Here is a 16,545-nt window from a genome sequence, read left to right on the forward strand (position 1 = left end):
TACCAGAAAACAGAGGAAAACCAGACGAATTACTCACTCCAGTGGTGAAGAATTGTAGTCTCACAAAGCTGCCTCTAACTTCTTTCCAGTTTTTCCTCTAGCTCCCTTCTCGTAATCTTTTTCTCATTGCATACTTGTTTCTCCCTTCCTCTATAACTGTAAATGTAAATGTACAGATATTTATATAGCGCAAATCACCAACCGGTCTCTAAGCGCTTGCTTAGGGAACCCGTCCTGGTATTCCCCTGTGAGATAACCCAGCAGGGCATCCACAAGGTGAAAGCCAGGCATCCCGCCGCGAGGGGCCATTGTGGAGATTAAGCAAGCTATTGCCCAGAGTCGCAGAGTGTGAACCCATGAATTGAGTATGCACTGGAGCGAGAATTATCGAGTCCATGGACAATTTATGGAGTCAAGACCCAGCCGAGCCGGGAATTGAACCCTGGTCCCGGGCTGACCTCTGCTTCCAGGTCTGCCTACTCTAACCAGTGAGTCACACTTCTCCAACTCTCATTCAACTACTCCAACTTTCATCACCTTACTTCCCTTCTACAGTCTTTCTCACTGTGATGCTTCTCTTCCTCAATGATCAACTCCCAGACTACAGGGATGTAAAACATTGTTTAGCAGGTGCTACACAATCCAGGAAAAACAATCACATGGCAATCTGGAAGTAAGCTGGACACGTTACACTTGACTTGACTAGCAATATATTTAAGACATCTCGCTCTACGTATTGTATTTCACCTTCGGTGCCTCTTGACTGTAAGGTGTGCCCATATAAAAACACTTACTGTACCAAATCCCTCACTTACGAAATAACATTCATACCTGCATCTTTTCGAAGAAGCCAGCACCAACGCACAGACAACAGACCGTTTGTGCTGTTACATTTGAGGCTGGCGCTGGTAAATAGAATCATGCCTCTGCTCAGTCCTAACCATACCCATTGCCCTGGGGCGCTTAACAGTTTCTGTTGGGTTCCAGCCGTTGAAGACCGGGCTGATCCCACAGATGGCCTGCGACGTAAGGAAATTGCAGAGGCCACCCTCCCACGAAAGGGGTGGGGGGGCCGTTTAGGGGTCGGCGCCATAACTGATGCCGAGCCCTGTAGGGAACTGGTTCTGGATGCCTTAAAGCACCCGGAGGCACAATTGGTAGCCTATGCCCCCCGCATACGCCCCCCCCCCTCCCCCCAGGGGCACCGGAGCAGTGCTAGGCCCCCATCCAATGGGGCACCTGGCGAGATACGAACTCCCCAATGGGGAACAACGCCCGCAAGGCGGGAAAGGCCGTAGTGGGAATATAAGCCGCCGCTCCCCCAGGAAGCTCCTATCTTCGTGAAGCGGGGGAGTGGCACACTCTGGTGTTTTTGGAACTCACCGTGGAAGATCATGTTGAGGGCGAAGCGCTGCTGCTGTTGGGAGGACCGGGTGCGTTCGCTTGTGCCCCCCTTTTTCAAGACCGGGCTGTCTGCGTGGATCGTGCCTACATTCGTGGAGCAGCGGTGTGCAGCTGAGGTCTGGAGCAGTTGCCAGTCTTTGCTCCCACGGAGACAGGAGGTCCGTTGCCACCGGAGCAATTTTGTCCTGTCTCGTGGTGCCTGGGGCCACGGAGATGTCGCCAGTGGAATCATCGCTGGAGCAGTCCTTATTGGCGGTGAGGGGGCCAATCCTGCAGTACCGGGTAGAAGTTGGTCGAGAGACCCCTCCCCTCCACCCCCCGAGCAGGAAAGTTTGACACCGGTCCGTCTGCTGGCATGGGGGCTGCCATTGTTGCCATCATTGGGGGAGGACTTGGGAGCGGTGCGGTTGCAAGCGGCGAGTGCAGCCCAGCCCCCTCACAATTTTTGCGGCAGTAATCTGGGTCGCGCTGCGAGACACTGCCTCTCTCCCCCACCCCAACCCCCCCACTTCTTGGTCGAGCGGGAAAGTTGAAATCCGGTCTGTCTGCTGGCAGGGGGGCTCGACGGTGATTTGCGAAGCAGAACGCGGTGCCTGCCGCGCTGCCATCGTTGTGCGAGGACTCGTGAGCAGTGTAGTTGCCAACGGCGAGTGCAGCCCCGCCCCTCCCAAATTTTAGGCAGTAATTTGGGCCGCGTTGCGTCTACTGTGCAGCTAAGGGGTGAGGTCGTAAGGAGCGGCAAAGGGCACAAGCAGGACAACGAGTGTGGGACCGGGAGACCAGCGGGTCCCAGCCTAGCGGCTGCGTGCCCTCACCTACCGGCTAAAAAAACATGAAGAAGGCTGCACCGGGTCCCCGCCCACTGGTGGGTTCCGGGCCAGCCCAAAGCAGCAACAGTGTTGCAGTTACATAACCCCACCCAGCTCCTCCAGGCAGTTAAAGGAGCCATCTCCTTCGTGGAAGTGAACTGGGGGAGTGTGAACAGCCTACAAGCATTAGCAAATAGCAAAAAAAAGAAAGAAAGGGATATTTATATTGAAGGATATTTGGCATTTGGTGTATCAGGAGAGCGGCTGCACCCTGCTAAGAGAACTACGCAATGGAAAATCAAAGCGCAGGAGGGCAGCCAGAGGAGTTAACCGAGCTGTTGAGGCAAATCCGGGTGGCCTTAGAGGTGCATGGAATCAGCTGGTAGCAGCCACACCTGAACCAAGACGGGGGAGAGAGCCCAGGTGATCAAGCAACGGGGGACAACACTGCACCAACACCCAAGAGAAGTCGGAGGGCGGCGCCCAAACAACCCCAAGTTAAAACACCCAGAAAGAGACCACAGAAGAAGGACTTGCTGCCTGTAGTCATCCCGGCGACTGCAGGAGCCTACAGCGATGCCAGCACCACAGCTACGAGGGGTGAGCATATTAACACAATTGTGCAGGATTGCTTGAAATCTATGCACCGCTATTTCTCAGGGGGCTGGGGTCACAAGGGGTTGAGAACGCAGGGGCGCAGGCTACAGAAGAGGTATCTGGCCTACCTTGGTATTTGACAGACCCAGGCTGCGCGCACCAGGAACGGCTGCAAGGGCAGGCTGGACAAGGGGTATGGGGGTACTAGGTTCCCCTGTGGCAGAATGGGGTTGCGCAAGCACAGCAAGTGACCCAGTTAGAGAGGTGCCAGCGGCGTAGGTCTATGCCAGACCCTCACCAGGCCCTGCGTCCATGACCACAAGAGCCACAGGTTTAGCGAGCCTAATTCCTTTGGCAGTAAAGGAATGGAGAAAAGAGTTTATTGACATTTTTTCCCTGCTAAAGATTCCGTTAGATGGGTTGGATCTGACGGTCTGTGATAAAAACAGATGAGGATAGAAGGGAAAGGCGAAAGAAAGGAAAGGAATTTCAATAACTGGCTGGATGCATTTAGAATAATGGCATGGAGAATAGTGGAAAAAGTTCCGCGCTGTGCGTCAGACTTGTGGTTATACAAAGCCAACATTCACGGGGCACAAAGGCAGTTCCCGGGGGATGCATGGTTGGAGTATGACAAAGGTTTCAGAGGTACCCAGAAATGGAATGAGGAAGATGTGTCTGGGTTTATACATAAAATGATGGCAGCTAAAGAAGTGTAATCTTGGGCAGGAAAAAGTGAGCAGCCCTTTCAGGGTTACTCTTTTTACACACGGAAGGGCAAGTCCTTTCATAGACCCAAGCTCAGCGCCCCCACCGCCCGCGGGGCGGCAGCAATCTGCTGGAAGTATGACGCAAACAAATGCCCTTGGGGTTCATCATGCAAATTTCAACATGTATGTTCGATATGTGGGAGGAGACACCCGGCGGTGTGATGCTGACGCAAAAAGGGAACAAGAAAGATAAGAAGAGAAAACAGTAGCATTTGCAAAGAGTTATTGGGGGGTCCCAAAGGGGTTACAGGAATACCAGCTTGCGAAGTCCCCTATCAACACACAGCAACTGCGCAGGCTAGCTAATAAATATCATAACAAAACAGATGCAGCGGTATCAGTGAAGGGTTTGAGGAAGGGTTCATCATACCATTTGTAGGCCCACTTCCAATAGACGGGGCAAACAATTTGAAATCAGCACTACAGCACCCGGGGGTGGTCCGCAAGAAACTGGAGAAAGAGGAGTCCTTGGGTAGGATAGAGGGCCCCCTCCCACCGCATTTACAAGAAGGGTTGGTAATCTCACCACTGGGGGTGTTTCCCAAAAAGGAGCCGGGGCAATTCAGGCTAATCACCACCTCTCCTTTTCCGAGGGTATGTCAGTAAATGACGGGATAAGTGCAGATGCTTGCTCAGAGGGATACGCGACAGTCGGCAACGCCATTGACTTAATAAGGTCAGCGGGCCACGGGCCGCTCATGGCTAAGGCAGACATTGAATCCGCTTTCTGCCACCTGCCAGTACATCCTTCAAGTTTTCACCTTTTGGGTTTCCAGTGGGAAGGGGGCTGTACATCGACAAACCCATGCCTATGGGGTGCGCAGTGTCATGCGCATATTTTTAACAATTCAGCAGCTTCATTAAATTGGCCCTGCTTGACAGACACCCTGCAGGGGGAAAACTTCACTACCTGGACGCCTTTTTGTTCACAGGCCCCGCCACGTCAGCAGAATGTAGCAACACACTGGCGGCATTCCAGGAGCTAGCAGGGGAGTTAGGGTTCCTTCTGGCAGCAGAAAAGACGGTAGGCCCAGCCACAAAGATCACATTCCTGGGAATAGAGCTGGATTCAGTCGCCGGAACGCCAGGATACCTGAAGAAAAAGTAAGGGATTTCAGGGAGGAAGTAAGGGACTTATGCGGCTACAACAAGGGAACACTCCTCTACCTACAACGGTTGATTGGCAAGCTCAACTTCGTGGCTAGGGTAATCCCCACAGGTAGAGTTTTCGCCAGGCGCCTCACCCAGCTCACAGCAGGCATCACACACAAACACCACCATGTCCGGCTGAGGGCAGGGGTCAAACAGGACTTGCTAATGTGGGACATTTTCTTGAAAACATTTTACGACGTCCTAATCTGGTGAGAGGGCTAGGTGACAGCCAGGCAGATAGCCCTGTTTACAGATGCTTCAGGGAGCACAGGATTCGGGGCAATCCTGGGCAATAAATGTTGCGCAGGCCAATGGCCGGACAGGTGGCACAAGTGAGGCATTATCGCCAATAAAACATTTTTGGAGCTGTTCCCATAATAGTGGCTTTGACAGTCTGGAAACAAGAGTTGAAGAACATGAAACTGACGCTGTGGTCAGACAATATTGATTTTTGTGTTGCAGGCGGGGATCGGCAAGGTGCCCTGACACACTAAGACTAATGAGGCAGTTGGTTAAATTGCAGCTGGAGGGGAACGTGGACCTGAAGGCCCACCATGTACCAGGGGTGGAGGAAACAGTAGCCGACGCCCTGTCAAGAGTACAGATGAGCAGATTCAGGGAATTAGCCCCAGGGGCGGACAAGGTAATGACCCTTTCCCAGAACAACTATGGGGTCTGGTAGGGTAGACCTATCGGCATTGGTAAACCAAGCCCTTGCCCCAGAAGCAACCAGAAAGTACAAAAAATACGCAGCAACAGTGATGCAGATAGGGGACATACAGACACTGGACAACAGGGTCGAGACACAAAGAGCAGTTGAGCTATTTATCCAATGGGCATTCACCAACAAGAAATCCAGATCATGGGTGCAGGCTCACTTGGCGGCCATAGCCCATTTCACCAAGATAGACACAGGACATGACCCCACGGCATCGTTATATCTCAAAGCTGCAATGAAGGGGTAGAAGCGGGCCGAAGGGGTGAAAGCGGACAGCAGGCACCCTATAGATTTCACAAGATTGGGCCAGCTGATGGAAGCACTAAAGGAATGCGCAAGAGATGTCTTTGAGCTGCAGCTGTTCCAGGCGGCTTGCTCCATGGCATTTTTTGGAGCCTTTCGCATCAGTGAACTAGTTGCACCCAGGAAGAATGGGCCGGCAGGCCGGTGCCTCCAAGCCACTGACGTCAGACCCAGGGCAGCCTCGGTCGAGATATTACTAAGGAGGTCAAAAACGGACCAGGCTGGCAAGGGATCTGTAGTACAGCTACAGTGCATCAAAGATCACAAATACTGGGCAGTATGCTGCTTATTCACATACACGGTGGCTCGCCCGGCAGGGGACGGGCCGCTTTTCAAACATCAGGATGGCAGCAACCTAAGCAAATTTCAATTCACAACAGTAATGTGCCAGGCCCTCGCTAGAGCTGGATTACCCCCAGGGGTGTTTGGCTCCCACTTTTTTAGGATCGGCGCAGCAACTTCGGCGGCGCAGAATGGCATGTCTGAATCAGGGATACAATCAGTGGGCAGATAGCAGTCCTGAGCTTACAAGACATACGTTAAGCCCCAGCTGCTATAGATCCTGCTGGCTGGACAGCAGAAAGGGCTGTAGTGGGGGGAAGAGCGCAGCCTCCGCCACCAGAGACTGCTTGACATTTTGACCATTGTTTCAGCAGGAAAACGCCCCCACCTGGTATGGATAGTGGGCCACTCCGTATCCAGAATGTAGACCTGGTGGCAGCTGGTGGGTCACAGAATGACACGAAGAACAGCGAGCACATGCATCCGCTGGTTGTGGCAACCAGGGATGAGATGGAAGCAACTACCGGTGGCCCTCAAGAACCTGCAGGCAGACACAGCCTGGCACCCAGACATACTGATCATACACCTCAGGGGCAACGACTTGGCACAGGCTGGGAGGAAGGCCCTCCTTCAGGACATCCAGCCGGACCTTACGGAGGCATCCAAGTGCTTCGGGAGTACGACCAGCATATGGTCTGAAGTGATCAGTAGAATGCATTGGAGGGGGCAGAGTCGCACAAAGCAGTTGACAACTCCAGACGAAAACTGAACATAGCAGTAAACAAATTTTGTAAGACCAACAGCTTGGAAAGCATCAGGCATGGGCTCATCCACCCAGGCCGCCCAGAGTTGTATGGGCAAGATGGGGTATATCTTTTGGAGGAAGGAATGAGGGTCTTCTGGGACAACCTGTGGGGAGCCATGGCCCTGGTAGGTTGCAAGTAAAAAAAAAAAAAATAGAGGATTTTTAGGGGGAGCCGCAGGAAGACGGTAGCCTCCCTGGTGGCGTGGCGGAGAAATAATAGTACAATGGTTGACTACGGAGACACAAAGACAGGGCGGTGTGTAGGAGGAGGGCCACTCTGGGATGCCACACGGCAGGGTGAGTTGGCTGAACAAAGGAGTGGGTAGGAAACTGAGACGGCACTCGCAGCCCAGACCGTTAGCGAGTTTGGGACTAACTCCGGGAGAGAAGGTACCCCCCCACACGCAAAGGGCATGGAGACCAACCAAACGATGGTCCCAGAAGGGACAACACAAGAGAAAGGACTACAGAGAGCTAACAAAAGAACTTTCTGTGCCATTTACGAACTGGGGAAGTGTACAGAATGTACCACAATGTAATATGCATAACATGCTAAGCATATGTATGATTTATGACCAACGAAGAAGAGAGAAGCGTATAAATACCAGAAATTATACCCATTTTATAACTTCTAGGTTGCGCGCTCACATACATTTGAATTTGTTTCTTACACACTATGACACTCACTGACAACTTGAAGTGGCTCGTTGTTATTTTATACTTTCTCTTTCGGTTCTTTTCAGCCTGAGCCAGGCTGAGCAGCGTGACTGGTGCGTCACTAAGGCAGCTCAAGCTGGCTGCCACAGCAGTGACCCCCATGGTAATTTTAGCTCTCGGTCCTCTGCTCCTGCCGCTGCAACCGGACCCGACTCTGTGAGGGTTGGTGACGACACGGCGGCATGAAGAATGGCCTCGGTGCCACTCTCCCGGCCACGGGGCTCTGATAATTTGCTGCTGGCGGTGGCCGTCTGGGCCATTACAGATATTATTTGTGCCCCACAGCCATTTCCACAAAGTGTGTCACACAACTTGACTGGGGTAGGTCCTGGCCGGCTGTCTCAGTAGTAGCTAATAGGGCACTACCCCTGGCTGGATCATGATGTCAGGCTGACTGACTCACAGAGTGACGCTGGAAATCAATGAACAGTTGAGATACATTGTAGCAGCACCCACTAACTGTGAGCCTGCTCAGCTGCTGGGAGTGCCCCAAGCCTACTGGACTCGGGAGCAGCCCGTGCCGGCCACAGGTGCGCGCTGCCACCCTCAGTTTTCAGTGGTGGGCTGCTGTCTGTGACAGTGACACCCGAGACATACATTAAGTGTGACAATGCATTTCCGTTCGGTGATGCTGAGCACCCACTGAAATGCATTGGTCTAACGCCTAATGTGTGGTACTTGGCAGGACTGTTGTTGATGCGTGCCAGCAGTGGTCAGAGAGTGAAGGGAGGGCAAAGAAGGGGGCTAAAGGGGTATTAAAAACATCACCAGCTTCTGTATCATAATGAAGGACTAAAACCACTTTAAACTGACAAATCAGACAGAAACAAACAGGCAGAACAATGGACAAGGCTGGCGCACGATGAGGGTGATGCTTATGGCATACTCTTAATGCCCACAGCTCCATGCACCCCTCAGGAAATTTGTGCTGTGGGTCCAGCTTGCTCATGCTAATGGCCGGCCCTGACCTTGGGCTGCACCAGGTTTAAGCCTAAAACGCCCAGGTTATGCTCAGTCAGCAAGGGTATCCTATATCACAGGAGGGAGTGGCCCTACAGCCTTGCTAGCTGGTGAGGCGGGGCTGAAACCATTAAGCCTGTAAATCCTGACACAGGCACATGCACACTGCTGTATGTGCTTGCCAAACAGTGCTGTGGCTCTAGAGAGGCAATCTTTCTACCAGTCATTGCAGTACAACTGAGTGTGTTTAATTTAAATTAGAAACCATGAAATATGGGTGGTGGGGCCACTACACTCTTATGTATGGGCCGCCTTTGTGTGTTATGAAAATTGTGGGTGCTATTCCGGCAAACCCTGTTGCCGTAAAATGTTCATATTGGGCGACTTGCTTGTTCTATGTACACATATTTAAACAGCTGCAGATCAGTTGATATGGAAATTAAATTGTTGTAGTGCCGGGTTCTTGACAATCAAGAGTTTGATTTTTCAGCATATGTTCATAGATGTCATTTATATTCCTGTGTCAAATGCGAAGTGAATATTTAGCTGGGGTGGATTATGAAATATTTGTGCAGGTAATGGTGCTTAAACTGTGGCATGAACATGCTTAGAAGTATGCTTAAGGAAGGGTTTTATTATCTTGAAAACGCCTGTTAGACTTTCTTAAACATCTCCTAAAGTGTTAAGGATACACTTGGTAAAAGAAGCACAGCAGTGTAGAAAAACAAAGAAAAGTTAAAAACGTTGCACACATATGTAAAGTAATGCAGGCACGTTACTTAATAAATTGCCATTACGTATGTCTCTCCTACTCAGGGTTGAGAAACGAGTTATAATTAACATTTAGACTATTCCAGGTCTTACATAGTGTCTGCAATGCATTGAATGTGACTGCATTGCTTATTGAGTATGTATGATGGAAACTAGATGGCCGAACTGAATTTTCCGTAAGGCCTCAGAGCCCGGTACCTCAGGTGCCAGGGTGCTCCACAATCGGAAAAACATTGTTTACGCGGCATCAGTGACAGCAGTAGCAGGACAGCATGCACTTTTGTAGGTGAGGCAGGCCAGTCAGCAAGTCACTGAGTGCTTGGCAACTCAGAGTACTTGAGTTGTAGACCTGCCTCGCCAGAAGACCTCAATAGGGACTTTTTCATTTCCGAAGAATAATTGAGCCTGGGACGTTAGTGGGGAAGCTGCAGACGGTGGACTGACAAGCCTGAGCTGATGTGGAATATGTTATTTTTCCTGCTGTGTTTAATAGTTTGCTTTTGTGTTGTTTTATAAAAATGTTTTACCAATACTACTATTTTTGTCTGGGTGATATCCTGCCTGTATTTGATGATCACTTGTAGTGGAGGAAGTCTGTACTGCTATGAAGTTTTGGGTTTTTCAGCAACGAATTATATACCTTATTCAGAGACTACACCATGCCCACTACATTTCACTATAAGGAGTAATGTAATATTTTGTGTTCAATAAAGATTGAGTCACTTCTTTGGGACATCTTGTTGCAGAGATTCTGCCGAAACCCAGAACTATGCGCAGCATTATAGGAGCTTGGTATATAGGGTCTGAGTCTTCCTACCACCTTAATACCCACGAGCCCAGGACCGACTAGCTATAGTGTCTCAGTTGCTCTCCTACTCACTCACAGAGAAACAAATGATTAAATACCCCAGAACACAACACTGCCAGATCTCTCTGTGGGACAGATGAATTTAAATCTGCTTGGTGCAGGGTCACCACTCTTGCCACGGGTCCTTATCAAGTAAGGAGGAATCCACAGTGGAACGAAGTACAAACCATAGGTAATTTATTAAGCATTCAGAATGGGTCTCCATCCAACGAGCACCATGGAGTTACTCAAGGAAGGAGCACACTTGAACAATGGCTACATGGGTTTTTATAGGGAAGATCACAAACGAGGAACGCCCATAGGTAAATAGAACTTTGGAAAGAACACACAAATGAGCTAAGGCAAGAATCTGACAGCCTCGGTGTCTTGTGCAATTTCTACGTTTTAAGACTGAACAACAAAATGTGCTATTCTGAGTAGACTTTACTTAAGGATTAACTATTGCCTTCGAGCAAGCTGAGTCTGCATGTTTACACAGCGTACAATGTCCCAACCTGCAATTCTTTACCTAATGTTTAAACAGATGCGGTGTCAAGAAGAGAACCAGACTGAAAGTAGGGCAGGGGTGAGAATGGATGAAGCATAGCTTAATCAAAAAACGAGAGATTCAGATTTTACATTTCCACATCTCAGGAATCGCGGTAACAAGACACACCCTTTCGCTCGCACTCTTGTACTTGACCACAATAAGATCTAACAGAGACACAACGTCGTTCAAATCAATTATTTTAACGTGCCCTAACATGCAGTATAGGTGCCACAACAAGCAGAAAAATGCATAGTACAAATACAGTCAGCATAGCAGCTAGTCCATATATCATGAAAGGGGATGTCATTATGAAAATACAATAGAGCCTAACCTCCCTCCCCTTGCTAAAAAGCAGTATTATTATTATATATTAGAAGATCTCTGGGCTTTGTCAGCAGACCCCATACCTTAACCTATAAATGGTAAATCTACATCATAGGAGCTGTCTCCCTCTTCTCCCTGGAAAAGTCCCTCTCCAAGTGTGTGCTACCTATTTGTGTATTCTAATAAGACATAACGTAAGTTATCCAAACAGCTGCATCTGTATGCTAAGGCCTGGCCAAAACAAAATAACCAGGGGCATTGTTGTTCGACCTTGCACATAATGTTCAGTCAAAATCCTAGGAACATGCAGAGAGTGAACACAGCAATGAGTTCTCATTTGAAAATAGTCATTGAAATTATTGCAAAAAATAAAGACGTGTAGTAACGTGTGCAAAGCAGCAGAGGCTGCAGCATGCTCAAGCTAAGTTAGTGAAGACGACAATGTCCCTATGGGCTACGTAACAATCTTCAAAGAATATTGATTAGAGCGATAACACCTGGATATGGTTTATCGAAGGGACAGAGTAACAAGGGCAGAAGATGTTTCCGATCCTAAAGAAGTTAGGATGTAGCATTAGCCATACATTAAGGCCACCCTAAATGGAAGAGGATTTGTTTAAAAGGGAATTTCAGACTGTGACAAGAAGCTGGGTGGCACAATGGTGGAATAGTCTTGTATGATTATAACAAGAAAGTTGGCAAAAATGACAGCCGATTTCCATCGACTGCTTGGTTTGCTGTTGAAAAGGCCTTGAAATGGACACATTACCACACCGGAAAACAGCTCGGGGATCACAGTGCTTCTGTCATGTGCTCACATTTCTCCAATTCATTACCAATTTGCATATTTTGGCTGCAGCACTCATTTGTGGGATTAGAGTTCATCCAGAGAGCCTTCTCTTCTTCAGGCTGCCAAGGGTTGGAGAAGTCGCTCATGCAGAGTTAGATTGCCCTAACTCTAAAAAGGTTTCTTATCTGCTCAATTGTGAAACACTTTGCTGAAAAGGTTGATAACGCGAGGAGGGTCAGCAGGTCATTATTACATAAAAGGGAGAGCAGTACAGAGGAGTGTGATAAAAGCGTAGTTGAGGATATTATAAAGATGAATAGCATTCGCTGGGGAGATACATTCAGGGCCATAATTTGAGCTGGGTGTTGCAGGTGAGGCCACCGGCACTCAATTATGGTGACCGGCACTTATTTTTTCCTCATTAGACTTTCACCCAGCTCAAGAGCAAGAAAAATACACACAAGATGGAAGGAAGAGAAAGACGTAAAAACTGTGACAAAGGAAGAAAGCAGAAATTTGCCAGAGTGAGATCGAGGCAGCAAGTGTCTGGTGGTGGATTGAAGAGTTCTGCGGTGCATCCAAAATTACGCATCCTTGGTAATCCACCCTCCATCATTCCATATCGCCGGGCACAGGCTTCTGATCTAATGTTTGAGCACAAACACTTGTTCTTTTACAAATAAGCACTGCATATGTTTCATCAAACCAGGGGCAGAAGGTAAGGAAGATCTTGAGCAGTCACAATTTGATGCTTTAATAGCAAACTGTTGCACTGTTAAAGACCATAACAGCGTTGAGACGTGCAAAGATACTTCCTTACATTGGTGCAGTACCTTGGGGTGAGATCAGGATGTGGTGGAGCCATCTGCTGTCTAGAATGTGCTCTAAATCAGGATGGATATTATTTTGTTAGTCAGTGTTGCCTTCTGCTCGATAATGACCTCTGCATTATGCTGTCAGATAAAGTTAATTGCATGATAAGAATTGACCCAAAAGCGTCGAAGTAAGGGCAACAATGTGAAAAGTACAGAATATAATGACAAGTTATCAAATAAATAAAAGTGCCAGGTAAGTGCAATAGCTATCTGCTAAGGGTAAGAATAAAATAAAAAATAAAACAGAAAAGGAAAGTGATGGATTCACGTCAATTTTTTTTAAAGAAAGAGGGTTGCAAAAAGCCCCAAAATGAACAGAATTATGAAGTTATTAATCCATAGTTGGGGCACAAGCAATTGAAAATAGAGGGTCAAGAAAATGAATTGCTCTGAGATTAATCTTGACGCCAATAACTGCCCTGATATTATGACATGGAACTGTTCATTGGTTTAATCCATTTTCACTTGTGCTGAGAAACATCTAATAATTAAAAATTCATTGTTCCGTGGAAATACTGTTCATTACTTGGTCACTAAAGTGTGGTTTATCTCCCCTCTTTTGATGAATCCATGAGTTCTGCCAACTGCCGTGGAGTGTTAAAGGCTACATGGTGGTTTGAGGGTACATATGTCTTTCAAGCACTGTGTGGTCCTCGCAGTTGCCAGTTGCTGAGTTGTCCTGTTTGAATGCCAGAAAACAAAGTATGTAGATTACAATGGCGGCTGCTGGCAACAAAAAGTGGTGAGGCAGCACAGGGGGAGATAATATATATTTTTAGAAACCACTTAACTGCCACTGCTGCTTTTGATCCCACTGCCTGCCTCCTCAGTGCTCCTCTGCTCCCGGTGGCCTCACAGCACAGGCTCCCAGACTCCCCACCCAATCCAGACGCGGGTCTCATGTTATTACCTAGCATGAGAGCAACGCAAGGATCGGCCTGAGTGGGCTGGCTTAATGCTCACTCAGGCACATGGAGTCTGTGCCTTTTCTCCACCTGCTGTACAACACAGCTGGGTTAGAGGAATCTAAGTGCGCATGTCGGTTTGGCCGTCGAAGACGGCCGGCCAAACCGACATGCACACTTCCAGTACCCACCACTCCTCCTCTCTGCTGTCCATGGAGAATGGCCTGGTCTCACCCTGCTCTACACTCGCGGAATCGGCTCACTCAGTTGGGGAATGAAAAATGATAAAAATTGTTTTATTATGATTTTATTTTTCATTTGCTGGTGCTGAGCAGTGGGGTGATCGATACTCCTCTGCCATTACGAAGGAGCCACCGCTGTTAGATTAACGAAGGCACACTCTGCTAATGAGCACCATGTATTTTCAATCCATCTGCTGGTTTTGGCCCACTGGCCCGCCACTGTCGGGCAGAGTCCATTTCGAGGAGGGGATTGAGTTTTGGAAGGTAGTAGGCAGGCCTGTGAAGAGAATTAGTGGAATGTGGATGTGGAAGGGTTGTGAAAAAAGGGTTCTGGTACGTCATTACTCGCCAAGCCAAGTCAGTGCTAAACGATGAAGTTGGTGATCAATAAAGCATTCTAATGTGCTGTGAAGGTGTAGCGCAAGGTAGGGTATGTCTAAAAGTTACACTTAAGAAAATGTTGCTCCCTCAGCTGTGCGAACACGCAATGTATCTGCAACACCAGGTAAACGTGCACAATGTGCCAAAAATCAGTATGTAAAATAGAACTCGAGTGTACACGTATTTATACAGCAAATATGGGTCAAAACCGGTCATTCTCAATACCACGTAAAGGGACTGCCTTTTTATGGGTGCTTCATTCATCCATCAAATCAGTAGTACAGTCGGTCTCTTTAAGGCAGAGAAAACCACAGTGAAACTATTACCCCTGTTCCATGACGCCAATAGTGACGTATGTGATGCTGCGATCTGTATGTTGACAGGGATGGTCTGGCTTTTAAATGCAAGTTCCTTTCAGGAGGGTAGTTGGGATTGTTGGACCAGAGAAAGAGACAAGTAGTGCTTAGTAGCTATAACTCAGTAATGATGCTCACTGGCGTAGTTTGCTATATAGGGCGCCGATGCCTCGTCTGGGATATTAAGCGCTGCATTAATGCAAACACAATACAATACCTGTAGGAAAACCTGATCGTTAGGAAGCAAAGACAGGTTTATTGCAGTGTTCAGTTCTAATTGCACAGTCTCTTCCACAGTAACTGTAAGTATAAGAACTCTACTCTGTACATTAAATCCAATATAGATATGTATTATTTGTGACAGCTGCCCATTTATCTCTAAGGACCCTATGCTATAGAGCCAGAAGAAGAAAACACTGGAGACAATTTACACTGATGTGCCCTCGTTTTCCTTTGTAGTCAGTCTCAAACTGTTGCTAACGGGCAGCTGTTTTGAGTGCAAGTATGTTTTCTGCTCTTTGTAACTCATTGTTCTGTTTGCACTGATCTGCATTTTGTAAAGCGCAGTAGTGGCTTGCCATTGACGAGAATTGTTGCAGTATGTCTTTTGTATTGCCATGTAAGAAGGATTTGCTACCATTGCTTCACTCATCTTTTTGTTGTCTTCGGTTCATTTTGTTTTCATGTGCTTGTTTTCAGTTCTCAGGATGGCTTACGCGATTCCCCCCTCAGCTCCATCTCCAGCAGTGATTATGAGAGTGTTTCTGTCACTACATGTAGTCTCTCCAGCATTTACACTCTGAGGTACTGTAATCATACCAAGTTACACAAAGCACTGTGCCCAAGTGTCTTTCATTATGCTTATGAACATCTCTCATTTTTGGTTGGCAGTCGTTGAGGGCACAAGAACCCTTCTTTCTTCTGTCTTCATCTTTCCTAGCTTCTTTTTTTCATGTACCACCCTCTCTGAAACTTCCCTACAGTCTTAATATCACCTCTTACACTGAGTCTTTCTTCTTCCCTTACTTAGTCTTTCTTCTTCCCTTACTTAGTCTTTTTTCTTCCCTTACTTAGTCTTTTTTCTTCTCTTACTTAGTCTTTTTTCCATCCTTTTCTGCTTAGTGTACAATTCTTCTTGCTATGTACAGCATTGGCTGCATGTTCTTTTGTAGCTGGTGAGCCCTCCCTATTATTTTGAAAGAATCAACAATATCTTTGAAGAGTTTGCTTTATCCCCATCTTTCAATTACTTATTGTATGCATTTTTAGGAGAAAGCTGCAGCAATTTCGTCCATGAGCATTACGTTATTTTGAGTAAAATGCTATCAACTGCGCACCTACATCCCTTTCAAGACTAACCACATTATGGCTTTTAAGTTAGCACAAATATTTCAGATCATACTGTTGTAGGGTATTTGTCAGGTTGTCAGTGCTTTTGTTAATTTTCTAGGAATTTAAGCACATCAGTGGTCCTATGTATTTTACTGTTTTTGAAATATTGACAGTTTGATAGTTGATCCTGTTCAATTTCTTTTATTCACGTGCCTTGCTCCAATCTCGTTTGCCACATGCAGGTGTCTGTTCTTTAAATGCATTCTGACACACCCCCTAGGTCGTATCTGGAGGGCTCCACATTAAGATAGTTGCAGACTTCAACCCAACTTACAATGCGTGCTATGGGGCTAAGGAAGTTCTAGTCAAAAACTGGATCAAATTGGTCGTTTTTTAAACTGCATTAAGCATTTGTATTAAGCGGGGTTTCCATTACAGAGAGTCTGCATTTCTTGTCTCTTATCCTGTGCTCCTTGGAGGCAGTTAATTCATTTTCAGCCTTTACCCGAATTTGTCTTCATGTTGAGCATTGCACAGTTCTCAACTGAAAGAATAGTCCCTGTTTATAAACGACATCGAACAAAATTGTTCACATCTGAAACATAAAGAGAGCTGGTCTCACTTGAGCGAAATTAAGTGATAAAATATGGCATCA

The 16,545-nt window shown here is 47.4% G+C and overlaps 1 protein-coding gene across 2 annotated transcripts in view; it reads left to right on the forward strand.

Annotated features, from left to right (window-relative positions):
- The window catches only part of ZFYVE28 (zinc finger FYVE-type containing 28), a 932,593-nt gene that overhangs the window by 757,617 nt on the left and 158,431 nt on the right, over positions 1–16,545 (forward strand). For both annotated transcript variants that reach the window (XM_085642546.1, XM_085642547.1), the window contains exon 9: positions 15,258–15,362. In XM_085642546.1, the coding sequence (XP_085498672.1) occupies positions 15,258–15,362 (105 nt within the window). The remainder of the gene's footprint in view (positions 1–15,257; positions 15,363–16,545) is intronic.

The sequence above is a fragment of the Triturus cristatus genome, chromosome 2_2, assembly GCF_964204655.1.
Source record: "Triturus cristatus chromosome 2_2, aTriCri1.1, whole genome shotgun sequence".
Classification (NCBI taxonomy): domain Eukaryota; kingdom Metazoa; phylum Chordata; class Amphibia; order Caudata; family Salamandridae; genus Triturus; species Triturus cristatus.